The 27,940-nt window shown below is 59.1% G+C and overlaps 1 protein-coding gene and 1 long non-coding RNA gene across 15 annotated transcripts; one reads left to right on the forward strand and one right to left on the reverse strand.

Moving 5' to 3' along the window:
- The first annotated feature begins 8,854 nt into the window (after positions 1-8,854).
- Positions 8,855-12,212, forward strand: LOC140605919 (uncharacterized). Of its 9 annotated transcripts, none has more exons than XR_012008439.1 (6): positions 8,855-9,083; positions 9,770-9,913; positions 10,275-10,669; positions 10,920-11,161; positions 11,273-11,585; positions 11,904-12,212. It is a non-coding gene; the product is annotated as an uncharacterized lncRNA (long non-coding RNA). The 9 variants fall into 9 exon arrangements; XR_012008440.1 differs by having other exon boundaries at positions 8,855-9,037; XR_012008441.1 differs by having other exon boundaries at positions 8,858-9,083; positions 10,490-10,669.
- Positions 12,213-17,654: 5,442 nt separating this feature from the next.
- On the reverse strand, positions 17,655-27,642 carry GBGT1 (globoside alpha-1,3-N-acetylgalactosaminyltransferase 1 (FORS blood group)). 6 transcript variants are annotated; one of them, XM_072778527.1, is made up of 7 exons: positions 27,509-27,642; positions 26,662-26,847; positions 26,043-26,108; positions 21,393-21,443; positions 21,283-21,318; positions 20,460-20,594; positions 17,655-19,226 (listed from the first exon to the last, which is right to left on the reverse strand). In XM_072778527.1, the coding sequence occupies exons 2-7, from the start codon at positions 26,730-26,732 to the stop codon at positions 18,542-18,544; spliced, it is 1,044 nt and encodes a 347-aa protein (XP_072634628.1). In that variant the 5' UTR covers positions 26,733-26,847; positions 27,509-27,642; the 3' UTR covers positions 17,655-18,541. The 6 variants fall into 6 exon arrangements, with proteins under 6 accessions (XP_072634628.1, XP_072634631.1, XP_072634629.1 ...); XM_072778530.1 differs by lacking the exon at positions 26,043-26,108; XM_072778528.1 differs by lacking the exon at positions 21,283-21,318.
- Positions 27,643-27,940: the final 298 nt, after the last annotated feature.

The following is a 27,940-nucleotide window of genomic DNA, read 5'->3' on the forward strand; positions in this document are numbered from 1 at the left end:
AATAAATAAAATCTTAACAAAGGAAAGAAATAAAAGAAAAGAAAGGTGGTGGGTACAAGTCACTGACATCAAAACAAGGCTCAGCCAGTAGGGCCACCGGGCAGGTGTGAGCCCAGCTAGGGGCTACTGGGGGAGCACAGGTGACCCACGCTTAATCCAGCTACTGCTTCATTCCCAGCACTGTGTGCTCGAGCTCCTCTGCCCTGGCACCCAGGCACAGGATCTCATTTTAAACTCCAAGGACTAACTGAGGGTTGCCAACTGTTTATTCTACTAAGTAGAGTAGTATAACACCAAAAACAAACAAACAAACAAACATCAAAACCATCACTCCAGAAAAGACACCACCAAAGGTAACTAGGAGGATGTAGCATCAGAAATACCGTTCATTTAGGAGTCGTTAAATGGATACATCAGCTTTAAGAAAAGCTAACAACCTTGTGCTCATTTTGCTGCAAACCACTGACGGGTCCAATACACCCATCTGACAAATGGAAAAACCAAGGCCCAAGGGGAGCAGGGACTTGCCCGAGGTCTCACAGGGAAAAGCCAGGCTTGCATCTGTCTGCAGCTCTGCAGAACCCACAGATACTCCTTCCACCAGTGTTCAGAGCCCAGACCCCCAAACCCAGAGGTCCTAGGGCAAAGATAGAGGCCGAGTCGCTTCCTTCCCCTGCTGGGACCCTGGGTGGGTGGACGTCCTGTGCCTGGCTGCCAGGGGGCTGCGGGGGCTGAGAGCAAAGAGGGCGTCACAGGGGTCCTGGAGCTGGCCTGCAGGCACATCAGGTCCCACAGCTGTGGCGGGGTGGCTGGGGCCCAGCATGCCACCCTGACACAGAGCCCCACCAGCACTTGCTCTACCTCTCGGAGTTTCACATCCTCTTCCGGTGGCTTTGTGGGATGCGGGGGACCCGGCTGAGCGGGCTGCTCCGAACTCAGGAGCCAAGACCTGGTTCCTGTCCCCACCCAGCCCTGCCTCCCCGTGGGACCTGCAGGTTCCTCTTCTCTCGGAGCCTCGGTTTCCTGATCTGTTATGGATGTGGGGGTGGGTGGGAGAGAGACGGAGGCTTGCAAACATGAATTCTTCCCAAGCCCTGACTTCATTGCCTCTCTTGACTAAATTCTGGAATTCTGATCACTGGGCCCCAGAGGTCATTTCTTTTATGGAAGAAAGAATCTCTGTGGGTGCACATTGGAAATCTCTGGGATGTGGGCATCTAGGGGTGGGGGGCTGGGTGGTTCCAAGTGGAACAAGACCCCCGTGCCACCCTTGTGCCTCCAGCCAGAGACTGGCTCCTCTGCACCAAAATCCCTCCAACAGCTTCTGTCCTGCCCAAGTTGTCCCTGTTGCCTGCTGGCTGGCACCCCCCTAAGCTCGCCTCTACGCAGGCAGCCCCTACTGATTCTCCTCCGGCCACCATGGCCTCCTGCTCACGGTAATACTTAAATTAACCCTGACCTTTGAGAAATAGCAGAGGCGACTGGGCTCTGAATCAGCCTGCTCTGAGACCCTGGGCCACTGGCTTAACATTACTTACTGATTCGGTTTCCTCATCTGTAAAACGGGCACAAGGGTGCCTGGGGATTCGGCAAGAGCTCAGGACGGGCCTGGCTGGTGGCTGGCACCCAAGGGATGTTCAGTCTGATCATTCCCGCAGTCACAAGCCTGCTCTAGTGCCTGGCACATAATAAACACTCAAGGGATGTTGGTGGCTACTGTTGCTGGGCTCCATGTCCAAGAACAAGCTCCAAATGGCAATCTGAGGCCTGTCCAGTGCTAGCGTGGGCCCTGCAACTGGGTCCCAGTGGATAACTCAGAAATGTTTGTCTACAAGGCTGCAAGGCAGCCCTGGCCCCCAGGAAAGGGGGGTCCAAGAGGGCTGGCAGAGGCGCCAGGTCAGGTCCGCTGCTCCACAGTAGGCACTCCCCACCCCTAAGGCCAAGGTCAGTAGAGCGCCAAGGAGGGAGATAGCCCGGGAGCACGCAGGCTGTTCACAACCTCAGCCATTCAGCCCTGGGCTGTGGCTTCCTGGCTGTGGGACCTCGGGCACTGCTTGATGCAGTCTGGCTGCCCTCTGTGTGTGCCAGCGAGTTTTGAGGGGCATTAGATGAAATGAGGGGCTGGGAGGGCCTTTCCTGAGGCTTGGCCTCCTCATCTCAAGGTGGGTCCCCGGCCTCAGTGCTGTGGGAAGGGTCAGTGGATGGGAAAGTACTTCCAACTGGGTGAGTCCATTTGGGGGTGCGGGAGAGCTTTAAGAGGTCCGTGGAGGAAGCCTGCGTTATGGGTGGGGTGGTGTAGGGAGCCCAGCAGGTGTATCTGTGCATTAATGTCTCTGATTCCATAAGCATTTATTGAGCGCTTCCCAGGTACCAGGCTCCTTGCAAAGCACCACATCTCTTTCTGTAGCTCTCCAGTGTCAAACAAGGCTCTGTGCTCTTCTCCAGAGATTCCCCCAGCCGGTCACACCTGTTACCCTGCCCTTCCCCCAGGCCAGCCTTCCAACACAGGTCAGCCTGGCCTGAGGACCCAGCCTGGATCTATTTCTTTGGGAGCCAGGCCACCAGGGCAGGGCTTACCAGGAAGGCCCAGGCGGCAGGAGACCAGCTGCCAGCAAGAAAAGCGGGAGCCCTGAGGAGGCGGGGCGTGTCCACCCCTCCTCCCAGCCAAGAGGGGGAGAGCAGAGGCGCCTTTGTTCCCTGCCAGTCTGGTGTCACCACATGGTGCACCGCATCACTGTCACCGCCTGGGACGAAAGGCCAGCCACAGAAAGCCAGGGCTCTGGGGGCTGGGGACTGTTAGGGGCATTCCACCTGCACTCCTACCACGTTGCCACCTCCTGGGGCTGGGCCCACTGAAGACAGAAGCACCCACAAACGTTTCTCATGCACCCATTGTGCACAGAGCTCTGTGTGGACTCTGCATCGGGGAACCTTCACACCATCGCTGAGATGCTTGTCCCAGGATGCGAGGTCTTGTGACCTGCCCAGTCCTCGGCCCTGCCGACTATACCAGATGGCCCTAGGATAATGCACCTGGCCAGCCACACACAAGCCCAGACATAGCAAAACCCCACTCCGGAACATACATGCATGCGCAGGCATGCTGCTACTCCCCGCCACCCAGACCCAAGCTGTTTGGCAGGGGAGGGATTCCTGGGTGGGCCTGATGCATTCCACATCTGGGGGGTTCCTCTCACCCTTTGTGGGCTCCTGGGGGCAGGCCCTAGTGGGTGCAAAGCACATTGTTTATAAACACTACATGGCTGTCGCTAGGAGCTGTGACTCAGAGCCAGAGTAGTGACTCTTTTCGAAGCTGTTTACCCGGCACAACATCCTGTCCAGGAAGCAGATAGGAGAGGCTTGGCTGGCTCCAGCTCCTCCTTCCTGCAGCCTCCTGACCTGACTTGGGGTCCCGCCGGAGGAGGCGTGGGACAGCCCAGCTCCCTCCTCCCCTCATCTCTGGGGACCTGTGGCCCCTCATCACAAAGTCACTGCCAGCCTGGCTCTGATAGGTCAGGTGACACTACAGCCTTGCACATGAGAGAGACCAGCCCTCAGAGCTGGGAAAAGGGCTCAGAAGCAGGGTACATCTACTCTGGCTCCCCTTCCTCTTCAGCTAGTGAGAGGCCCAGGACCCAGTGCACTGCAAACACCTACTGCCCTGCAGCCAAAGGCAAAAGCATGCCCATGCCTAGAAGCCCAGGAAGCAAAAGTGGCTCCTGACCCCCTCTTGGCCCCTGGAGCCCAGCCTGGCTCTGCCTTTGACGCTCCTTGATGGGGGGCAAAGCACTTTTCCATGTAGCATCTGTCAGACAGATGCAGTCCTAGTGATCACCTCTGTTGTAAAACTGAGAAGACCAAGGCCCAGTGAGAGCAAACCACTTGCCCAAGGGTGTACAGTAGGTCAGTTTCAAGGCCAGGTGCACACCTTGGCCTGTTGACCCCTAATGCAGCTCAATGTCCTCCACTCTGCCCCGGGTTAAAGATCACACGTGGATTTGTTCCTGGCAGCACAGGTGGGCTTGGGGCTGCCGGGTCCCTGCCAGCAGGGTGGGTGGTCTGCCCCCCGTATGAGGCCCAGCTTGGGATTCCAACTTAGATTCCCCCCGGAACTCTGCCCCTCTAATACAGGGTCTAAGCTGGAGTCGGGGACCTCCCCCGCCTCAACATTTCTACCATTCACTGATGTGCCAGTATAGATATGATTTGAGTTCACGATGCATGAGGCAGAAGTACAGGTGATCTCAGGGACAGGAGCTTGGGGACCCATCAAACTCACCCAGTCATACAGGAGTCTGGCTTAGAGGCTGGTGCTCTCAGCTCTTTACCTTAAGGGCAGAAGGTGATTCTATCCTCGCAGTGCCCCTCTGTGGGCAGGGGACCTCTGCCTTCATAGAAGAGCTGAGAGGGGCCAGAGGAAAGCCATGAGGAGACCCGGACACCCCTCAGATGGTGGAGTCACAAGAAACACCTGCCAGGAGAGCTGGCATGGAGAAAGGTAAGGAAGGGCTAGTTATTTTGGCAGCTGAGGCTTGGCCCTCCTCCAGGCAGAACAGTAACCCAGCGGTAGGTGGGTGGGCTGCTCCAGCTGCTGATTCACCCACCGCCCAGGGCTCCCCTCTGCTGGCTGCCCGCTGGCCAGCCCTTTCTTACCAGCCCACTGAGTCACACAGGTTGCCAAGAAGCTGAGGATCCGAGAATTGAGGCCCTGCCCCAGCTGCTCTGGCTTGGCTCCACACCCAGCAGGATCCAGCACGGCCAGGAGCACCACCAGCCCCCCTCCCATGGCAGTCGGCAGTGGAGGACAGCTCCCTGCCCCTTTGGGCCTGCCCCCAGGCCCATCTCAACAAGGAGCCTAACATCTAACCTTCAGGATTAGAGCTGGGGCTCTGGGTAGCCAGAGCCCAGGTTCAATCCCCCCATCCTGCTGTTTGCTGACCCTTCTCCTCCTGGCTTACACATGGGGGTGGCCTCTGCCTCCAAAAGATTGAAATATTGGATGGAAGAGCTGAGGATAGGACCCGGCATAGGCCACATGTTCAAAAAAACATTACCCTGAAGTAGCCTAGGATGCTCTGAGTCAGGAATAGCTGATACTTAGTAAAATGCAATAGAAAGTCCTCCCGGCAAAGTCAAACTGCCACAAAACAGTTTCAATTTATCCCACATCCCTGAGGACCAGTAGTAGTCTGTGGCACACCATCGCAGGGCATGGCAGCCCCAGGGCACAACCAGAGCATCTGTGCTCAGCGCCCCCGAGAGTGACTGAGCCCTTGCTCAGGGTCAGGCTGGGTGCAAGTGCCGGTGTTACACCAGGGAGCAAGACAGGCCCAAGTTGCCTCTGGTCCTGGGGTATAAGAAGTAAGATGTATGTTGGAAGATGAGTATGTCACAGAAGAAAAAACAGAATTGGGTAAAAGGGTTTGAGCATTCTGGGCCATTTGATAGGGTGGGCGAGCTAGAAAGCACCATGCAGGGGTAGACTCTAGAAGGGGGTTAATGAAGCAATTCACAGAATGTGGGCTGGCTCTGTAAGCCCCTCCCCCACTGGGCTCTAAGCTCCCTGGGGGCAGCAGCCACATCTGTCCTGCTTACCCCTCATACCCAAGAGCCAGAATGATGCCTGGCCCATGACGCATCCTCATAACTGCTAACGGGTAGGCGGATGACTATACCGCTCGCGTATGTACACGTACCCTCGTAGGAGCAGAAAGAGCGCTGGCTGTTAAAACCAGTGTGTTTTCAGTTCTTCCCTCTTTTTAAAAATTGGAAGGGGTGTAAGCTCCTTGAGAGCAGGCGGGGACTCTGTTCCCTGATGTATCGATGCCTGTAGCCAGTGCCTGGCTCTCAACAAATACCCGGATGCCCAAGTAAATAACCTCGATGGTCCAGACACTTCCTCCAGTGTCAAAGTTCCTGGATTTGGAAATATTCAGAGTTTGGGGCTAAAGAGTGGCTTGTGAAGAGATCACCAGGAAAGCTTCCTGGAGGAGGCAGCAAGGCTGGAGAGGAGCCCGAGGGATGGCAAGGAGGAAGGGCACAGGAAGGGCAAGGCCTCTCTGCCAACCTGCTGTTCGAGTGCTTTCCAGAGAGGGAGGCTAGGAGCAGAGCCTGGAGGCAAGCCAGGCTTTCTGGGAAGCAGGAGCCAGGAGGTTCCCAGAAGCCAGCCTGCCGTGAGATTGTCAGGGTGGGGAGGCAGGCAGGCAGGCAGTTCGGCTCTGGTTCAACCTGGGGTTTTTTTTCTGCTTCTGAAATTCCTGGCACAATCATAGTTCTTGCGGAATGGGTCTCTGCTCATCGGGTAAGTAGAGGTTGCTGGGCTGTGGTCTGGCCTGTGTGAGAAGCCTGCCCCTGTAGTACAGGCAGGGCTGGCTGAGGTGGGGTGGGTAAGGGGGAGCCCAGCCCACAGTCAAGCCCCTGTGCCCGGCAGGGCCTGGTCACTTGGGGCTTCAGGACTGGGGGGAGTTGGGACAAATGGGCCCTTGTGGTGAGGAGGCCACCCGCCGTGCCAGGGACACTGTGTGCCCGGTGCCACCACCCGCCCGCTGCCTACATGCAGGGGGCCCGGGGCCTGGGAAGCAGGGCTACCCTTTCAGAGGGGGACCTCCTGAGCTGCCCTAGCCTCTAGAAGGGAGCCGGGGCTGCAGCTGGCTGCCGGGAGGTGGTGGGGCTGGTGCCTGCCGTCCTCTTTCCTACAGTCTTTCCGCAAGGAAGTTTCCCTAGGCCGGAGGAGACAGGGAGGATGGGGGCAGGGTCTCGGGGCTAAGCAACGATTTCAGAGGCACAGCCTCTGTACCCCCACCCCCTGACCCTTTGCCAAGCCCATGACTTTGCTCCTTCCTTGGTTTCTCCTCCTTGGGCAAGGTCCCTGGGCCTCTCCCTTCTGCCTCCACCTGCTTCTACATGGGAGATGTGATGAAGAAGGCCCGGCACCAGTTGGACGCCCCTGCCAGGGACCCCTCCAAGGGCTGTACAGATCTCCACACCACCATCAGGCACAGTGCTGAGCGCTTGAAAGCCTCCCCAACCTTGTGAGCTGTGCACACTTAATAACCCCCTTTCACAGACGAGCTACCTGCTACGGAGATGTTGAGGGGGCACGGACACGACTTGGGCCAGGCGCTTTGAAAAAGCAAGGTGCAAACATGCGCACACCTATACACACCACTGCTGGCACAGGAACACATGTGTGCACTCTCATGCCATATGTGCATGACTCCCCCCACCCCCATGCTGTAATCAGCCATGTGTTTCCACTCGCAGCACACGACTCCCTTCACACGCAGGCTCACTCGGCCACCGCTGGGCTCATCATGCACACCGGTGGCACAAGACGACGCACGTGGTCACATATTCACTCAAAAGTGCACGGTCACCCAAAGGCTGCCCTGCGTCCCCAGACCCAGTGCGCATGCTCCCTCAGGGCCCGCCCCATGCCTGCTTCTGGCAGGGCTGGTGAGAAGGGAAGGAGAAGGATGTATGTGCTTTGTGCAAGGATTTCCTGGCCCCACATGGCTGTAAAGGAAACTCCTTGACATACTTCAGATTTGCAATCCTCTGGTGCCGGGGGGAGGAGAGGGGGGCAGGCAGGTGACACTGCCAGCCCAGCCCTCCCACGATGGGCACTGCCTGCTTACCCTCAACTCACCTTGCTGTGGAGCCCACGGCCGTCCCCTGTCCAGTGCCTCAGGCCAGGTGGACCGCCTCACCCTGAGCCAGTAGAGGGCCAAAGGGCACCCCCAGGCAACTTCCTGGGCAGTATACACCCAGCACACCCTAGAACTCTGGCCTCGGGGAGGAAGGCGATCCAGGTGGGGCTCGCCTTCAGGTGTGGCCTGGCAATCTACTCAGCTTCTCTGGTCCCCCATGTCCCCTCCTAGAAAAACATATGGGTTCAGCTCAGGGCCAGCCCCCAGCTCCCCAAGGGCAGTCGACACTGCCTGCCTTCACAGCTGGTGGACCACACCACCATCTGCCTTCCTTGGAGGGGAACATACATTTCCTGCCACCTGCAGAGGGCTTGCAGGTGAAGGTCCCAGGTACTCCAGGAACGGTTCACACACCTTGACATCCATGAGTCCACAGGTGAGGCAGCCAAGGCAGAGGAGTTGAAGTAACTACCTGACTGGGCTCCTCGCCGCCACCCCCCAAGCCCAGCCCAGCCCAGCCCAGCCAGGTGCAGTGAGTGGAGCAAGAATCTGGCAGATTCAGTTTAGGTGGAGGCAGCTCCCAGGGCTTCAACATCTGGTCCTCCCCACGCATCCTTGCCCTCCCAGTTTTGACCTGCACCTTTACAGGTAAAGGACCTCCTGGAACGGAGGCCTCCACTCCGCAGGATCCCAAGGGGGCAGGGGCTAGGCTTCCGGACTCAGCCCCTCACCGGCCAGGACCACGCCCTCCCCACCGCAGCGCGCGCGCAGGCCAGGTGGGCACACCTGGGACCGCAGACGGTGTGCCTTCCCCGGGGGAACCCATTCCGGATCCCAGCCCAGAAAGGCGGAAGAACCCGCGTGCCCTCCAGCCCCGGGGTGGATCCCGCTCTCAGGCCTGGGAGGTGGTGCCGCGCTCTCCCGCAGCGAGCGCCGCCGCCGCGTGGCCCTGCCCCCACCCCCGGCCCCGCGGGGCTGGGGCTCACCTCGTCCGCCCGCACGCTCGGCGGGGCCACCAGCATGAACGCGGACAGGGGCTGCACCCCGCCTGGGGCCCAGGGCAGCAGCGCGCCGCCTGCGGCCGCCGGGCGCCCCGCCCCGCTCCGGGCACTGCCGTCGCCACCGCCACCCACCGGCCCGGGCCATTGTCTGCGCCGCCCTCGCCCCGCCCCTCCTCCCGCCGCGCACGAGTGACGGGCGGCCCGGCAGAGTGGGCAGGGGCGCGGCGCCCAAGCCACCCGGCCGGAGCCGCCGCCCCCAAACCCAACCCGCGAGCGGGCACAGTGCCACCCGAGCCTCCTCCCCACGCCGGACGTGGGCACCCCCCCTCCCCTTTTGACGGATGGGGCCTGGGGGGCCAGGGGGTGGGGTGATGGCCCAAGATCAGAGTGAGTGAATGGTCAAGGTCAGACTGGAATCCCGCCTCCCGGACCGGTGAGGGGGGGTGACCCCCAAGGTCACCAACAAGACCACCCATCCCTGCCCTCCCCAGAGAGAACACCTGAGGGTCCCTGGGCCTCACACCCTTCCCAGCTCCAAAATCCACTCCTTGGGGCGGTCTGGACCCCAAAGGCCCCCTGTCCTTCATTCCAAGGCAAGGCAGGGGGCTCTGGGGCCTCGCTCCCACCCTGTGGATACAACACTGCTGGGTACGGAGTCAGAGCCCACAAACGGAAGCAGGCCCTAGCAGCCCACAGGGCTGGATGTCCTTCTGTCGCTGGGTTTTGCTCACAACTGGAGAACAGCAAGGCTCAGGGTGGTTTAGCACTCATTCGAGGCCACTTGGTGATACGCACTGCGCTGGTGTCCATCTCTGAAGCCAATGGCCTTCGCTGTGAGGCTGCCTGCCTCCCCTAGTACCCAGGTGTAGAGCAGGCCAGCGGAGGGGCAAACAGAGGTTGGTCTGCTCCTGGCCCCTCACCAAAGCCCCAGTGGGTGATTCCTAGGGCAGTGTTCATGCCCCAAATGGTGAACACATGGGTACTGGGGAAGATGGGGCCACAGATGGGGAAACTGAGGCCGGCGACATGCCAAAGTCACAGAGCTAGTCAGTTTCAGCTGGCTCCGACCAGAACCACAGTCCCCCATTCCACACCTTGCCCTGCCCCCGCTGCCCCCAGGCCCGGGTCGCCGGTGGCTGCAGGGGGTGCAAAGTCCAGGGCACCAGGCCTAGCTCCCTTCACCCTGGCTGGCACCCAGCCCCATCTCCGGTGCCCTCTGACCTGACATTTTCTGATGTTGTGCCACTATCAACTGTCACTCAGGTATCCAGGAAACAGCTTCTGTTGCTAGGGGGATAGCCTGACACAGGTGGCTGGCTGGCAGGGTGGAGCCGCGGGGAGGGAGGGGCAGACTGGGGTTTCCCTCAGAAAGGATCTAGGGTGGGGATGCTGGTGGGGGGGGTGAAGGGGGGATCAGACTGCACAGCTATTGGGTCCACACAGGGGCCCCTGGAAAGCCCCAGTCCCAAGCCTTCCTGCAGGCAAGTATTTTGGGGGCCTGTAGTTGCCAAGCAACTGCTACAGGTTACCATGGGAACTCCCCCTCCTTCCCGGGCTTGTCATTTCTAAGGGGATGCCCTCTCTTTTCCACCTCCTCACTCTGACTTGGCTGCCCTGGGAGGAGATCCCTAGGTCCCGTAAGCTCACTCCCCAGCCCCCAGGGAGATGTGCTCTGCAGTGACCCTAAGTGAAGACTGAGCATCAAAAACCCAGAACTCTGAGAAAATGCAGAGCTCAGAGCCCAAGGCCTTCATTAGAGTGGGGAGAGGACGAAGGGGCTCATTAGCTCTGTTTACGTCTCCATTCTGGCTGTTAACCATCACCTTGGGGCCTGCCCAGCCCTGACTTTGGAAGCTCACTGCAATCACAAGGAATTTGGTGCCAACACCTGTGCCCTACCCCTCCCGGGCATGTCTGCACACAGGGACGTGTCCCCACCAGCCCTGCCACCACCCAGCTGGGGAGTCCATTCACCTTTCAGGGCCTCAGTCTCCCCTTCTGTGTATGAAGACGGCAGAGGTACCTCTGTTGTGGCTACCGTGAGACATTGCAGCCTAAGGCCAGGCGTGGGGAAGGCACCACTCCAGGAGGAGTGTGGGAGGGTCTGGGGGTTCCTCCGCAGAGCCCAGCCCATGGCTGGTGTGTGCCGATGGCAGACTGGCCACGACCTCAGGTCCCCAGGGTCCTGGCCGGGTGCCTTCTCCTAGGATCTACTATCTGTCCTCCACCCCCATTCCTCTATTTCCTCTCCATGGCCTCACCTTCTCAGATTGGAGCCAAGGCGAGGCCCCTGGGAAGTGAGTATCCGTTGTGAGTGACCCACTGTCAAGGGCTCGTGGCCGCAGCCTCGTGGGACCGAGGAGCACCCAATTGGCTTCACTTCTGGGGCCAACAGCATGGGCACTCTGCTTCATTTCATTGATGCCCCTAGGAGCCTACTGTCCCTGGGGAACCCAGGACCTGTTCCTCAGCCCCTCCGGCCGGTCTGAGGACAGTGCAGAACCCCACCAGGTGAGCAGCTGGGCAGCACTGCCCTTCGTTGGGCAGGGTCTCTGGGGACAGGAACCCCTCAGGTCTGGACAGCCCACCCATCCAGATGGCTGCCTTCCCTGTGCCCCTCAGACCCAGCCACCCTGCCTGGCAGCAACAGATGAGCTGCCAGAAACCACAGAGGGTAACCTGAGCTGCCCTGGGAGGAGCCCAGGGCCTTGGAAATGGCTTAGAAGGGCCCGCTCGGCTTGCAAGTGAAGAAGGAAACACCAGCTCCTGACCTCGGGAGGCCTGGCCCTGCTAGGTTCCCTGGTGCGCTGTCCTGGGCGCCACCGAGTCACTACCCCTTGGCCCCACCTTGTTTCCTTCCCGGTGTGTGTCACCCCTGAAATGATGGTGCTCCCGGTGCGTTTATAGTTGGCTGCTGTCTCCTCGCAACTGGAAGGTGAGACCTTTGTCTACCCAACTGGTGCTCAGAGCCGGGGTGGGGACACGTGAGGGGGTCACAGCGCCACCTGCTGTTCCTGATAGCACACCCTCAGAGGGCACTCACAACACAACCTGGCCAACCAGATGGGTCCTGGAGACCTCCCCAGACCCCCAACGGCTCCCCCCAGCCCCCTGGGCACCTGGGTACCTAGCCTTTGGGGCAGGAATTACACCAGTGCTCCTGTTGTGGCTTGAACTGTGTCCCCAGAAAGCATGTTGAAGTCCTAACCCTGCACCTGTGAGTAAACCTTACTTGGAAATAGCATTTTTGCAGATGTCATCAGGTTAAGATGAGAACACACTGGACGAGGTGTTTTTATAATGACTGGTGTCCCCATAAACACGGGAAACCTGGACACAGACACACAGAGGAGGCCGTAATGAGGACAGAATCAGAGTTGGGAGCAATGTGCCTGAGTTGAGGAATGCTACGAGTGGCTGGCACCACCAGAGGTTGGAAGGGGTAGGAAAGATCCTCTCCTAAGAGCTTGCAGAGAGAGCGCGGAACTGCCAAAACCTGATGCTGGGCTTCTGGCCTTCAGAACTGATGGAGAATAAATTTCTTTTGCTTTGAGCCACCCAATTTGTGGCACTTTGTTACCGCATGAACAAAAACTGAACACAACCCCTCCTCCAGTACCAACCCCGACCTCAGCCACCCTGGCCAGGTGCAGCCAAGCAAGCGTTTTAGGCGGAGCCCCAGGAACCTGATGGCGACGCAGGAGGTGACCTAGGGCAGTGAGGACGGGGAGCCTGCGGACACACAGTAGATATAAGCTCCAATTATCATCCTCATCGTCAGCCTCCCTGCCTCGAACCAAGCCTGACCACAGGACACTTCTTTCTGGAATATCTCTCTGCACCCACTCCTTGCCCAGATGAATCCTGCCAATAGCAGTGTATGCTCTTGGAGACAGACCCTGCCCCAGTCGAGCCTGGGTGGAGGCTGCAGCCTCCTGAGCGGATCTGGAGGCAGAGGCTCCCAGCTGAGCTGAGCCAGGATTCTGGTACAGGAACCAGGATATGGTCCAAGGAAGGCGAATGTGTCCCATGGCACAGACAGCTAGTACATATTTCCAGGCTGGGGTCTGGCCCTGCCCTCCTCCCTCCAGAGCTGTCTCCAGCTCTCTCTTAGCTCCTCTCTGCCTCCGAGGCTCTGCAGCTTTGCTTTTCCCCAAAGCACACTGCTTGCAGACATGTGCAGGACTGTGTTCCTTTTGTTCTTCGGCTCCCAGCATCAGGGTCACCCTGGAGGTCTATAAGACCCCAGCCAGGGGTTCCTGCCCACCCTCCTTCACCCTGCCTCACTTCCCTACAGCGCTTGCTCTTCCCTTTCACCTGAATAGGCTCTTGTGCTTTGGCCCATCTCCCCTTCTGGGCTGTGAGCTCCTGCAGGACAGGGAGCGCGGAGGACCTCTCAGCACCACCCCCAGAGCTCACACAGCCCCTGCTCAGGGTGAGTGTGAGAGGCACAGTAGCTGAGCGGGTCCACGAGAGAGTCTCAGAGCCCCGTCCTGCCTCTGAACAGCTCACATCATGGACATGGAGGCTAACAGTCAGAAGTGCCTGTTGGGGTGGGGGCAGGGGATGCCCAGAATGACCCCTGGGTGTCCCTTCCCTGCTCCGCTGGCTTCACTGAGCACAGTGGGTACAGCCTGCCCCCTCGTGGTCAGCCTCAGCATGGCAGCCCCAGCAGGAAAACCAGAAAACAAAACACACACCTTTGTTTGGGTGTAGCCAAGGCAGCGGCTCTCCCTGGCCCTAGAAGGTAAAGGAGCAGGATCTGTGGGCTCCAGGGTGGGTGTGAGAAGCCTCAGAGGCCTCCGTTGTCCCTGCTTCCCTCTCCTGTCCTGGTGCTTGGTGCATTCATCAGACCTCCTCACCCTGGCCAGAGCCCTGACTCTGGGACCTCTTCCCAGTGGGGGCCCCGAGGCCACCATAAGGAGGATCTCGACCTTGGCCCCAGCCCAGGGGTCTAGTGCTCTGCCATGCTCTGCATACCCAGCTCCTCATTCCCCTCAAGCCCCCAGGCTGCCCTCTGCTCAGAAGGACCTCCAGGCAGTCCCAAGCATGTTCCCTGGCCTGGGAGCGGAGTAAGTCAGGGATGGAGATCCAGGGCCAAGATATTCTTCCACAAGCCTGTGGGACCCTAGGTGCCCTGCTCTATGCAGCCCAACCTTCAGAGGAGTAAGCTGAGGCCTGTCTCGTAGCCCCTCCACCTAGGCGGGTGTCTCTTCCTAGTCTAGGTGCCCAGGATGGTGTGCCAGGACCCCAGAGCCTGTCCTCCCCAGGTGCCCTAGGAAAGTGTCCAGCCAGGCAGCCCCCTGGGCACCCTGCGGAGCCCCGGTCATCAGCCGGGCATGTCTCCCCTTGCCACGTATGAGCCCTGGACATCCTGCCAGGAGACTGGATGCCCCCGCCCCATGGCTGCCTCCAATCCCTTTCTTCTTTCCCTCTTGTCACCTCCGCAGTGTCCACTCCTCCTCCGACCCCATCCCATGGCCCCCATCTGTGAAGTCAGTGTGTGTATGTACCTGTGGGCGCGTGGGGATGTCCTCCCAGATGGGAGGGGGTGAAGGGGTCCCCAGGATTCCCACTGGAAACCCCATAGGAGGGGCGAGCCCTGGCCTGGGAGACCAGAACCTCTCCTTCTCTGGACTCACCTCTCACCTCGCGCGCCCCGGGCCAATCCCCGCCTCTCCTGGTCTCAGTTTCCCAGTTGTACCAGGAGGGGCTGGACGCGGAACTGCGTAAGCGCGCGCTGAGCGCGGGCCCGGCGCCCTGCTCCCTCCTCGCCGGATGGGGTGCGGGCCGGGCCCTGCGGTCCTCCGCCACCCCCCCGGCCGGGAGCGCGGCCGGGGCCGGGGCCGGGGCGGGGCCGGGGGGGGCACTCACCTGGCAATCTACCATCATCCTCAGCCCTGGCAGCGCATCGCCGGCCCCAGGGCGGGGCCCGGGGCTCGCAGAGGCCGCTCGCCTCGGCCCGCGCGCGGCGCAGGGGCGCGCCCGGCTGCGGGGCTCATGGCGCGGCCTCCCGTCCCCGCCGGGCCCGGAGCTCCGCAACCGCCGCCGCGCGCGCCGCTCCCATTGTCTGCGCCGCGCTGCGCCGCCGGCCGCTCGGGCCCCGCCGCTCGGTTCCGCCCGGGCTCCCGGGCTCCGGCCGGGTGGGCGGGGACAGCCGAGGCCCCGCCCCGCCCCGCCCCGCCCGCCGCAGGTGTGAGCGCGGGCGCCGCCGCGCGAGCTCGGGGCCCGGGGCGCTCGGGGGTCGCGCCCGCCTGCCCCGCGGGCCGTGGTGGGGACCGTCGGGGCCGCCGGGCCTCGAGTCCACGGCCGCGCGCACGCGGGGTCCAGCGCGCCTGGCGGACCGCGCCCCAGGGCCCAGCGCCCCCCGCCTGCCCTCGGCCCCGCACGCCCGCTGGGACCTCGCGCCGCCCCAAACCGAGCCGGGGGCCAGGGCCAGGGCCAGGGCGAGGGCGAGGAGACCGGGAGGCGCGGGACCGTGTCGCCCGATAGGCAGCCCGTCCCCCGTCCTGGTCTCCACACGTAACCTGCGGGGGCCCGTGGTGCAGGGCTGGGCTGGGGACCTGCGGGCGGCGGGACACGGAGCCAGGCAAGGAGGTCAGTCCGCCCCTCTCTCCTCCTCTACACCTCTTCTCCTCGTCCCCCGGCAGGACCCTGGACACCAGGTCCGGCCCTGGTTGCCGTCAGGGGGGTGGGAGCCCAGGGAGGAGGGAGCCCACCACCCGTCCCGGGCATAGTTAATGTTGCAAAGGGCACCCCCACCCCCACCCCCACCCCCACTCGGTGATTTCACCCCTTTTTGTACATGAGCAGAGATCAAGATCACTCAGCTCTCAGCGACCAAGTCCAGCTGTGAACATGAACGGGGGACTCAGGGTCATTGCCCTTCACCCCCAGCCAGGCCACACCCTGTGCCCCCTGCTCACCACCCCCACGAGGTCCTGGTCAGAGACTCCATTTTCAATGAGGCTCTGAGAAGCTACCACAGGAACTTGCCTGTCACAGGGCTGTGACATGGCCTTGCTGTGCGTTTGAACCCAGGTCAATAGACCCAAAAGCTGCGCTTGCACAGGTGCTTGAGGAGGCGGTCTCTGAGCCCAGCCTTGGATATGGGGCCGTCTTGGACGGGGCCATGTGAGGAAAGCCGTGCAGCAAAGGCTTAGTGGGCTCCCTGGGGGAGGAAGCCCTTGGGAGGCTGTAGTGGGGTGAGGGGTCCCCGCTGGGGAGGGCATCCGCACCAGATCACACAGGGCTCTGGAGGCTGGACAAGGAGTTGGGGGTCACTGCAGGTTGGAGGGCGTCGGGGACACCATCCCGGCAGTCTTATCACAGCCACTCCTCCTGGACCTGTAGGGAGCTTGGTGGGCATGTTATTTGGCCCCACTCGAGCATGGATCCCCAAAACCAAATAGGAAAGAGCAGGCTGCCTGTGTACTCCTGTGAGATGGGGGCTGTGGCGGTATCTGCCTCCTCCCAGGGTGGGGCAGGCTGCCTGGAGGGAGGAGGCAGTTGGCCACAAGGGACAGGAAGCTTTAGTGTCAGGAGCCTCCAGGGTGGACATTTTGTATTTGCGATTTTCTTTCTTAAGCGTGTTTGCAATTTAGAAAACCTCAAAGCCCCCAAAACTGAGGGGCCCTGTCAACAATGCTGCCTGTGGCTGAGATCTGATCCCTTCAGGCAGGGGTGGAGGGCTGCTGGGCCTGTCTCTGGGCCCTCCCACCTCCCTCGGCTGGGTCCCGATCCGTCCTCCTCCACCCCTCCCGACCCTCACCAGGCTCTTCTCCCCTGTGGACAGCTCTGGCTCTAAGCCCTCTGCTTTGTTTTAGAAAGTAACTTGGACCCGGGTTTGGTTCCAAGAGCTGGGTCTCGTCACTCCCTCGACTTTTGCCCTGCGACGGTGACCAGGGCCAGCCATGTTCCTGGGGGTCTGGGCCAAGGCTGAGAAGGGGAATCAGCTGGGTGCAGGAGAGGCAGGGGCTGGGAGGGAGGCAGGGGCTCCCCTCTCCCCTGCAATCCTGCTGCCGCCTGGGCCTCAGGGCCGCCTCCCCCCTGAGGCCTTCTCTGGTCACCATGCCAAGGTGCCTCTCCCTGCCTCAATGTGGAAGCTCCTTGAAGGCAAGTCCCGCTTTTTTCAACACGACGTGCGTCATGGGGCAGGTCCTGATGCCCAGTCTCCCCAGTGGGACACAGGCTGTGGGCCCACCCTGATCCCTCATCCAGGAAGCACCCTGGCACCTCTGCCTGACTTGTCTTCTCTCCAGCCCATCCATCTCCTCTGCTCACACTCTGGCAATCTGTCCTTGCTCACTGGCCAGAAGTCAGGCTACAGGAGGAGTGGGCTTTGGGCTGACCCCCAGCTTTGCCAGGGGGTGGCCAAGTAGGTGGGTGCCTGTTCCTCTTTATGTGGCCAGAGAGTACCCCTCTGTGCCCTCTGTGGCCAAGGTGCCGCTGCCCGCAAAGGAGGGAACACTGGGCCACCCAACCCTGGACCCACGCCCTGACCCATCTCTGTCCCGCCAGGCAGATACAACCACGGGGTGGGGAGGACAGAGTGGGGGGCTCTGGAGTCCCTCTGGGACTACTGTGCTGGGGGGGCTGCCCTCCCAGGCCTTCTAGTCCCAGGCCTGTACCTCAGCCTCGGAGCCCCACGCCCACCGATGGCCTCACAGGGCTGAGAGCCAGCAGACACGTGCCTTATGGGCTCAGGGACTGAGTGGCCGCATGGTGGCCAGCCGGTGGGCCTGGCTTCCCTTGATTGTCGGGAGTATGGCCTGTCCGGAAGCACGTGATCACTTCACCCTGCTCCCAGGAGGATAGGAGTGAAATTCTGTTTGTTGCAGCAGTCAGCTTAACTCCAGATTTTCTGGAAAGCTGGGCACCCCCAACCCCCTCTGCAAATTGACCGTATTTAAAATCCAGGCTGCCTGGATCCCCAGGGCCTGGCCGCACAGACACTCGGATATGCAGGTGAAAATCCCCTGGTTGGGGCTTAGCACACGCCAGCTTTTCTTTCTTTCTTAAGATTTATTTATTTAAGAGAGAGCGTGCAAATGTGCACACACGTGTGAGTGGGGGAGGAGCAGAGGGAGAGAGAGAAGCTCAACCAGACTCGCCCACTGAGCAAGGAGCTGGATGGGGCAGTGAGGAGGAGAGCTCTATCCCAAGACCCTGAGATCATGACCTGAGCTGAAACCAAGAGTCAGCCGCTCAACCGACGGAGCCATTCAGGCACCTCCCACACCACCTTTGTTAAAAGCTGCCCAAACCCTCTTACAAAGGAGGTGGTTGGTGCCAGCGAGTGTGGCCCACCATGGGGCACAGGCTAGACCTGGCAACCAGAGGGAGCCAGGCCTGTTCTGCTGCAAAGGCTCACTCCCAGGCTGAGCGAGGGATTGGCTCTGTGTGGCTGGGGGACTTCACAGTCCCCAAGACCCCCGGCAGCCAGAGAAGAGGGGTCTGGGATGCCTTTCACAGCAGCGGCTTAGAAGTGCAACTTTAAGGGCGAGAGGCAACAGAAGGGAGGCACAGGTTGGGTCTCAGGCACAGTGTAGGGCTGACTCCAGGGCCTGCCCCAAAGGCACATCTGCTGGGTGAGGCTGCCAGGCCCTGGACTTCTTCACCCGCCTCCCATCTTCCTGATTCTAGGGCTGTGTGGTCTTTGCCTTCTCCTCATGGGGAGGCAGCCCTCTACAGTGTACGAAGGCCTTTCTGCATCCATTTTCCAGGTGAGTTCTGCTAACAGACTGAGTTAGGCAAGACTGGACTGGTCTCACATGAGGCTCGAGAAGGGAGGCACTGATGCAAGGTGGCTGCTGGGGCGAGCTGGGTGCTGTGCTGGGGTGAGCTGGCTGCGGGGCTTAGGGCCCCATTCATGGAGCCCTGGCTCTGCTGTCAGCTCCTCAGCCAGCTGGTGGCCTTGTCCAGTGTAGAAAAGCGGATCAACTTCAGGCTAGGTGGCTGGGGCTTCCTGTCATCCCAGAGGTACTCAGGGGACAGCACTTTGGAGGGCTTGTGCGAGATGAAGCGACGGTTCAGGTGACTCTCCTCCTGCCAGGCTGCCATGATGCCATTGGCCTTGTCTGCCAGGATGGCCATGTGGCAGCCTGTGGTAAACTCGTACACCTTGGCCACCCGCCCCCCAAAGACCGCCCCACCATAATAGAAGTCCCCCTCGTTCTCTGCCACAAAGGCTGTGGAAATATGCCTGCGCTCGTAGGGGAACTGCTGGCGGGGTACAGCATAGTAGCCTGGGTGAATTGCAGCCACTAGGTCCCCCAAGGTCTCGGGGCCCCATGGGTTCCGGAACACCATGTCCACGTCGACACAGAAGAGGTAATCCACCTCGCGGTGTGCCCTCTGGGCAATATGCCGGCTGATGGTCTCCATCCGGCGCGTGGAAATCTCCTCCCAGCGGGAGTGCCTCTGGATGGGGATGATGCTGAGGAGGCGGCCGGGGCCCAGCGGGACCCGAGGAATGGCTGCAGGGTCATTAGTGAAGATATAGTAGTACACCTGGTAACCCTGCATGAAGAACTGCTCAGCCGACTCCAGGAAGTGCTGGACGAAGCGGGTATACCTGGGGTATGAGGAATGAGGAGCTTATCATCTGCTTTAGCCCCACGGGTCACTGCCCAGGGTCCCCACTGTGTGTGGGCACGGGGCCTGGGATCGACAGACTGGGGTCCACCTTCCTAGCTTCTCACCTTGAAATGCAACTCAGGTCTGAAACCCCGGGGTTCTCTGGTCTCACATCCTCACAGTCACAGTACCACCTCTTAGGACCATCACAGGAAGGATACTTAATGGATTCTTAAATTCACAAACTGAGCTAACTTTTAGTGAGCACTTGCTAGGTGCCAGGTGGTAAGGGATTCTTAGCTCCTTCGGGACTCAAACTCGGTAACGGCAGGCACCATACATAATCCCCATTTTAAAGTTTATTTATTTATTTATTTTTTAGTAATCTCTATACTCGCCATAGGGCTTGAACTCACAACCCCAAGATCAAGAGTCACCCAATCCACTGACTGAGCCAGCCAGGCACCCCCCATAATCCCCATCTTAAAGGCAGAGACACAGGCTCAGAGAGAGGAAGGTGAGCACGTGATGGGTAAGTGGATACATCAAAGCAAGGTGAGTGGTGCTGGGGGCCTGGGGCTGCAGGTCCCAGGTGGAGGAGAGTATAGGCCACCCCTGCCCACGTGAAAGGTGAGGGGACCAGGGGCATCACCTGAAGCAGGTGGGCCTTCTGCCGCCTGGCCAGCACCCAAGGTACTGAGGCCCCATCATAGTTTCTCCCTCAGGAGTCCCAGAAAGAGACCCGAGGGCGGCTGCGAGGTGGTGGCTTCTAAAGACAAGGCCAGGTGGGGTGGGGGAGAGGAGAGGAAGATGGGAGGCATCCAGAGAGAAGGCAGGTCCAGAGTGGGGGGTAGGGGGAGAGGGCCCTGAGGGCGGGGCTTGACCTGCCTGTGGCCTGACCATGGGCCCCCAGTTATGTGACATGGTCTTGAGCATTTCCAGCCCTTCATACCTGCCTGGATTGTTCATGGGAAGCAGAGAGGGGCTAGGCGGCCAAGGGGGTGTTGTCCCAAAGGTTCCTGCTGCTCCCTCACCTGGGCCACCTCCCTCCTTCCATGCCAGGGCCAGACCCCCTCCTCCAGGCAGCCCTCCTGTCATTACTCTCTACTCCCTACCTTCCCACATGCACAGCCTCCGGTTCAGGGCAGGGTCCTGGGTCCAGGTCCTCTCTCTTCCCCCACTGTAAGCTCCTAGGGCTCTATGACAAGCACCCACCCAGCCCACTACTCACTTCCCCACGGCAAACACTGTGAGCCCGATGGTCAGGTTCAGCGGCTGGTAGATGTGCTGCAGAAGCTCAGGGTTGAAGGTTCCCTCGGAGACAATGGGCGCCAACCAGGGTGTGAGCGTCAGCAGCTCAGTAGGCCTGGCAGCAGGGGAGGCCATGGGGACTGAGGACCTTCCCTTGGGAAAGCCTCAGCCTCATCCTGGCCCTGCCTCCCATGCTGTGTGACCCTGGGCAGCTTCATCCCTGTCTCTGGGCCTCCATATCCTCATGTGGGAAGTGGGGATGATCATAGCTCCTTCCCGGCTTGGTTGAGAGGAGGAAGAGTCAATGCACATCAAGTGTCTAAGTGAGCCTGGCACTCCATGCCTGCTAAGTGCCTAACAGGTGAGGGGTGGCCCTATTAGCTGGGAAAGTGGAGTGAGCACCTACTATGTAGGTGTACCTTTTTTTTTTTTTTAAGTAGGCTCCATGCCCAGTGTGGAACCCAATGTGGCACTTGAACTCACAACCCTGAGATCAAGAGTCGGACACTCAAATGAACTGGGTGCCCCGAGCTGTGCCTTTTGCAAACCCCATCTCATCTAGTCCTCCATTCAACCTGCTATGGGGTGGGTATGATTATCCACTTGTACAGAAAAATCTCAGAGCAGTTGGGTAACCTGCTCAAGGTCACGTAGCTAGTGACTGACTACCTGGACCCCAAGGCCACCTGACACCCCCACCACCCCAGCTTCTAAATTAGAGCTCTGCCTCCGTCTTCATGTCCCCACACCCTTCCTCCTGCCAGATCTCTCCATTCTGCACCTAGGCCCTACCCAACACCTACCTCTGCTCTAGGAGCTTGGGCTGAGGGTGCGGTGACCTGCAACATGAAGGGCCAGTGGTGAGGGGGGGCAGCCCCCAGGGTCACAAAGGGGGAAATGGTGGTCTGCTTACCGTGTCACAGGCTGGAATGGCTTCTCCCCCTTATACTGCAGTTTCATGTTGCTGGTGGCAGAGGCGAGAGAGAGAGAGAGCTGTTAGTGCCAGGGCTGGGGACTGAGATGCTCAGAGCAGGAAGGACAGAGTGGAGGGTATGCAAACACCCCCATGGGGCAGGAACCCATCCAGGTTCCAGGCCCACTCCCTGAAAGCTTCCCCACGCTTTGCCCGCTCCACAAGGGTTGTACTCCCCCAGAAGCAGTCTCTCCGGGTCACTGAGGGGCAGGGCAATGAGCTGGACCTTGTGCCGTCCGTCCCCAAGACTGACGTTTTCTCAGACACGTCACTCTGTAGGGGCCTGGCAGTGGGTAGAAGTTTTGAGAGGCTGCAAAGACCTGGTAAGCCCTGTTCTGCCTGCCACCTTCCTGCTTGGGGACCTTGGGTGAGTCCCCTGAGCCCACGGTGATGGTCACTTGTAGCACTGAGCACACAAACACCCATCAAGGCGTAGCTTCGATGGTATTTTGTGGGTGTGATTACCATCTACCCCAGCTGCCCTTAGGTAAAGATAATCCTGCATGGCCTGGGTGGGCCCTCTGGAATCAGGTGGGAAGGCCTGAAGAACAGAGCTAAGGTTTCCGTGGAGAAACTGTGTCAGCACCTGCCTGAGCTCCAGCCTGCCCTTGCTGGTGCCTGCCCCCCTCCTCCATTCTGGGTCTGCAGTGGAAACCCTGACTGAGCCCCCACCCTTCCTCATCTGCATAAAATGGGTAAACTTCTTTCACCCTCAGAGCTGCCCTGAGAGTCAAGGTATGTGCCTGTGCCCAGCACAGAGCAAACACTTCTCCAGTCCAGGCATCTTGTTCCCTTCTTGGCAGGCAGCCCCTGTGGCCAGCCTCCACTAGCGTCAACCTGGGTGGAGCTGTGAGAAGGAGGGTCCTCAGGAAGCAGGTTGCACAGAGCCTCTGGCTCGGTCACAAACTGGTTGGAAGGACCTGGGGCCAGACCTGTGACTCCCTCCAATAAAGTCCTTCCCCAGAGGGTGGAAGTGAGGCCCAGAGAAGGCAAAGGCCTTCCCGCTCGAGGCTACCCACGCAGTTGGAGCAGCTGCAGAAGAGGCCTGGGGCTGGCTGTGAGGCCAGACCACCTGAGGACATGGCACCTGCCATTCACTGAGGGACTTTCAGTATGGCATCTTTGATGTTACCTTTGGCCTTCTTAAGTTTTCCTACCAATTTTTAGTCCCTGTTTCTCTCTCTCTCTCTTTTGGTGGCAAAATGTACAAAACAAAGATTTACAATTTTAACCATTTTTAAAGAAAGATTTATTTATTCATTTTAGAGGGAGAGAAAGAGAGAACATGTGCACATGAGTAGGGGGAGAGGGACAGAGAGAGAAAAATCTCAAGCAGACTCCCTGCTGAACATGGGGCCTGATGCAGGGCTCGATCTCACGACCCTGAGATCATGAACTGAGCTGAAGCCAGGCGCCAGACGATCAACCGACACAGCTACCCAGGTGCCTGCATTTTAACCACTTTTAAGTGCACAGTTCAGAGGCATGAAGCACATTCACACTGTCATGCAACCATCCCCACCATCCCTCTCCAGAACTTTCTCATCTTCCCAAACTGAACCTCTGTCCCCATGAAACACTGACTCCCCTCAGCCCGAGTAACCATTATTCTACTTCGGTTTCTATGAATTTAATTATTCTAGTGATTTCATATAAGCGGAATCCTGTAACACTTGTTTGTCCTGTGATTAAACTCTTGAATCAACAATTTTTATCTATTTAAGGTTCAAAAAATTTATTTATCTGACAGAGGGAGAGAGAACAAGCAGTGGGAGCAACAGAGGGAGAGGGAGAAGCAGGCTCCCCACTGAGCTGGGAGCCCGATGTGGGGCTTGATCCCAGGACCCCATGATCATGACCTGAGCCGAAGGCAGGTGCTTCACTGACTGAGCCACCCAGGCAGCCGTTGAATCAACAATTTTTAAAAATGAGTCCATCAAATTGGCCATCTGCCCTAGTTTCCACACAAACAAGCATGTCAGGTTCCCGCTCAGGAAGTGAGGGCACTCTGCAAAGGCAGCAGGTGAGGAGGAAGAGCCCTACCACAGCCCTGGCAATTGGCCTCCGCTTCCCCCCAAGCCCAGCCACACTCTAGCCTCATTAAACAGCTTGTCAATCATAAGAATACTGAAGCCACAGATGAGCTGGAGCCAAAAACAAACAGCAAACAGACAACCCCCCAAAAAAAATACCCAAAACAAACCCGACTTCACACTCATAGGTAGGGAAACTAAAAGTAAAGAAATCTAGATGAAAAGATGGGAAGATGCAATGACCATTTAACACACACACAAATTCTTCAATCTATTAGAAAAAGAGCTGAGTAGAACCAGAAGATAGACAAGCTGGAGAAAGAAAAAAAAAGTAGCAAATACTTTTGGCCAAAGGTGGTGCTAAACAACCCAAAACAGGCCTGGGAGAGAAGGCCGTGGAGCAGGTGCATCAGGGAAGAGGAAATTTAGTTCTTGGGAAGGATGTGGGAGAAATGAGGGCCTCAGTAGGAATTAAAGAAATGAAATCAAACCCCAAGGGATAGCATTTCCCCATCTCTCCAATCAGCAAGGTGGTTTGGTTTTTGCTTTTCCCAACACCCAGTGCTGCTTCGAGGACTGGCCTGGGAGTGGCATCTGTGTGAACAAGAGAGTGTGAGCATGTGGAAAGCAATCTATCAAGATGGATCAAGAATCTCTCCATATCATCTGGCCCAGGGTGGGAACTATTAAATGAAAGGATTTTTAATATGGAAAAAGCTTTATATCTAAAGCTGCTCATTACAAACTCATTTAGAAAACTGGGGGAAAAAAAAAAGAAAGAAAGAAAACTGGGGAAATTGGAGGGGGCGCCTGGGTGGTTCAGTTGGTTAAGCATCTGCCTTCACAGCATAGTCATGATCTTGGGGTCCTGGGATGGAGTCTCATGTCAGGCTCCCTGCTCAGCGGGGAGTCTGCTTCTCCCTTTCAGCCCCTCTCCCTTGCTCATGCTCTCTCTCTCAAATAAATAAGTAAAACTTAAAAAAAAAAAAATCCTGGGGAATTGGAAACAACCGAAATGCTCCCTGGTCATTGGTGGGAAAAAGGTAGGCATTCAAGAATTATGACACAGCTCCTGGGGTGATCACAAAAGAGTATGAACACACGCTGATGAATATAGCCAGTTTTGGGAACACAGGCTAAAAATCTCAAAAACATATGATCGTAACTATTTTCAATAGCAAGCAGCCTTTTTGGTTTTAGAACCAAGTAAGATGCACAGTCTGTTCAAAGTACAGCAACCAGGGAGTCGACCATGAACTTTGGAAGCAAAGTATAACTCAGACTGGCTGGACACAAGATGTGTTTGTTTCTTTTGTCTTTTCTGCTTTCCAGCTTCCAAATTGACTATACTCTGTGTGTGTGTTTTTTAAGATTTTATTTATTTATTCATGAGAGATACACACACACACACACACAGAGAGAGAGAGAGACAGAGAGAGAGAGAGAGGCTGAGACAGGCTGAGGGAGAAGCAGGCTCCCAGCAAGTAGCTTGATGTGGGACTCGACCCTGGATCCTGGGATCACACCCTGCGCCAAAGGCAGATGCTCAATGCCTGAGCCACCCAGGCATCCCATATACTCTGTGTTTTTAACAGTGAAACATGCCTTGTGGTTAATTAGCAGTCCATGATCTAGATTTTATTTTATTTTTAAAAGATTTTATTTATTCATGAGAGACACACAGAGAGAGGCAGAGACACAGGCAGAGGGGGAAGCAGGCTCCCTGCAGGTAGCCTGATGTGGAACTCCATCCCAGAACCCTCCGGGATCACGACCTGAACTAAAGGCAGATACTCAACTGCTAAGCCACCCAGGAGTCGCTATGATCCAGATTTTAAACTTGACTTTAGCTACCATGAAGATACCCCCTTGAGACTGACCCAGCCCACTTTTTCATTCTTAACTATCAAAAAGTCAGGTTTGGGGCAGCCCCGGTGGCACAGCGGTTTAGCGCTGCCTGCAGCCCGGGGTGTGATCCTGGAGACCCGGGATCGAGTCCCACATCAGGCTTCCTGCATGGAGCCTGTTTCTCCCTCTGCCTGTGTCTCTGCCTCTCTCTCTCGCTCTCTCTGAATGAATAAATAAATAAATCTTAAAAAAAAAAAAAGTCAGGTTCGTTATGTAGCGGAAGACTGGCTACATGTTAATCTGCTCCTCAAATACACATTGCACACAAAATTTAGCAACAAAGTCCTAAGAGCAAGTGTCCCAAGTACCTCCCAAGTGGCACGTGCTACAGCAGACTGTTTACAGGTGTTGTCATACTTTATGTTCCAGGTGGCCTGGGTTGGGGGGAGAACTATCCCATTTTACAGATGAAGCCAGTGAAGCTCAGAGCCCTGTAGCACCTCAAGCTCAAAACCTGGTGCAGGGGGGCGGGGAGCAAGGGTTTGCCAGGACGCTGGAGGACTGACATGGGCATTTTACTCCACATTTGTGGCAGCCCATAAATGACCCAATGCTTATCAAAATAACCTGCGGAGGGACCTGAAAACTCTCCCAGTGTTCCCACTGCAAGCAGCCCAAAGGGCCCAAATTCTCCCTGCCCCATACTTACAAGATCTCTGGGCAGGGGAGATAATAGGGGACATAGGAGAAGGGCAGCCAGGTCTCCATATACATCCTGGAGAGGAAAAACACTTGCTGATTGTCACGAGGCTGAAAACCCACTTGGTGCACGTTAATGGGCTCAAAGGCCCCCAGTGGGGTGCATTTGGGGATCCCCCGCCACTCTGGGTCTGGCTGACCTCAGAGGTCAAAGCCCTCTGGGTCTTCTGCAGTGTGGCCACTATTCACCCAGTCATTCATTCCCGGGACAGGAATGTTCTTGGTGCCAGGCCCTACACATGGGGGAGTAGGGTGTGGTGGTGGGAGGACTACACAGAAGGAACACGTGGGGTGAATTTTGGTGTGTGAACAGGTGGTCTTCATTAATGGGGCTAGAAGGATGGTCCAGGCAGAGGAATGAGCAAGTGCACAGGCCAGGAGGCCAGTACAAAGCAAAATCCAGAAACCAGAACTAGTTTGGTCTTTCTGGGGCTGGGGTTGGGGGACAGGTGTGCCAAGGGAGGAGGGTGGGACCTAGGAATCTGTAAAGGGGCCAAGGTTTGGGGGTTGAGATGCCAAGAAAGGGAGGAGTCTGGGGTGAAGGGAGGGCCCCACAGGGGCATGCTCACCACAGGGACCAGAGGGCAATGCCCGACAGCAGGCTGAATCCGAGGCCCAGGGCCAGTCTGCGGCAGCGCATTGCTGGGTGAAGCCTCTGAACCCGGGCACCTGGGGAGCCTGACCGGCTTGGTGAGTCGCCCCCCTCTCCCAGGGCTGTCAGGCTCTGAGCCGGGGGCTCCGGGGTGGAGGAACACCTGCAAAGGAATGCTCCCCATCCTTGCTGCCCTGCCCTCCCCTGGGGAGCCCCAGCGGAGACCCCTCCAGTCGGTGGACATGGGGACAGAGGCTCAGGGCTCAGCCAAGCCTACGGCTGTGCCTCGGGAGGGGCCGCCCGCCCGCTAGTCCCGGCTCTCGGGTCTCCCTCCCCGGCCCCGCCCGCCCTCGGCGGGGAGCAGAGCGTGGCCCGGCCAGCAGGCCAGGCCAGCCTGGGGACTCGGGCAGCAGCGCAGGGCGGGGCTTGGGGAAGGATTCCCGGGGCGAAGAGGGGGACCCCGGAAATGGAGCCCGAGTGGGCCCCGCGGGGACCGGCCGGCCGGGGCGGGGGCTGCGCCGAGAGGGGCGGCCGTGATGCCCCCGCGGCGGGCTGCGGGCGGGCCTAGGTGGCAGGGACCCTTGCTCCGGGCGCCGGGCCTGGGCTCTCGGGGGACGGCGGGAACGCGCTGCAGCGCTCACTCGCTCGGGAACCTTGGGCAAGTCACTGTCCCCCCCCACCCCCCAGCTCCCGTGCCCCTCGGCCAGGGGGCGCCGCAGCCGCTGTCCGGGCCGGGACCCGCAGGCGACTTCCGCCCGCCGCTGCGGGCCGGGGCTCAGGGCGCTTGCGGGCGCCGCGGCGCGGGGCCGGGGAGCGCGACTCACCCTGCGGCCGGACGGGCTCCAGGACCGAGGGAGGGGCGCACCTCCACACGCAGGCCAGGGCGCGGCTCGCCGGCGCCGCGCGATCCCCGGTGGCCACGCCGCGCCCACAGCCGCGCCCCGGGCTGACCCGAGGGTGGGGCGGGCCGCGGGGTTGGGGGCGGGGCCTGCGGGGGCGGGGGCGGGGCCGGCGGGGCGGGGCCGGCGGGCGGGGGCGGGGCCGGCGGGGCAGGGAGGTGCCCGCCGCGCCCCGCCCCGGTCCCGGGGAGCAGATGGGCCCTGGGCTCCTCCCTCTGCTGGGGTCCTGCGGCCTCTCCAGCCCGGGGCCAAGGCCCGCAGAGAGAAGAGCCCATCCGGGAGCTCAGGGTGAGCGTGAGGGCTGGAGAAATCAGAAAAACTTTCATGTTTTTAGAAGAACGGAACAATCGCAGGAAG

The sequence above is a fragment of the Canis lupus genome, chromosome 16 (assembly GCF_048164855.1).
Source record: "Canis lupus baileyi chromosome 16, mCanLup2.hap1, whole genome shotgun sequence".
Taxonomy (NCBI): Eukaryota; Metazoa; Chordata; class Mammalia; order Carnivora; family Canidae; genus Canis; species Canis lupus.

Bases quoted from the DNA above. Each gene is read 5' to 3' on its own strand.
- GBGT1 (XM_072778527.1), bottom strand. From the start codon at position 26,732: ATGCGCTGCCGCAGACTGGCCCTGGGCCTCGGATTCAGCCTGCTGTCG. The intron at 26,109-26,661 runs GTGAGCATGCCC...TTTCCTCTCCAG, and splicing joins ATTGCCCTCTGGTCCCTGTG to GATGTATATGGAGACCTGGC. The intron at 19,227-20,459 runs GTGAGTAGTGGG...CTCATACCCCAG, and splicing joins ACAGTGTTTGCCGTGGGGAA to GTATACCCGCTTCGTCCAGC.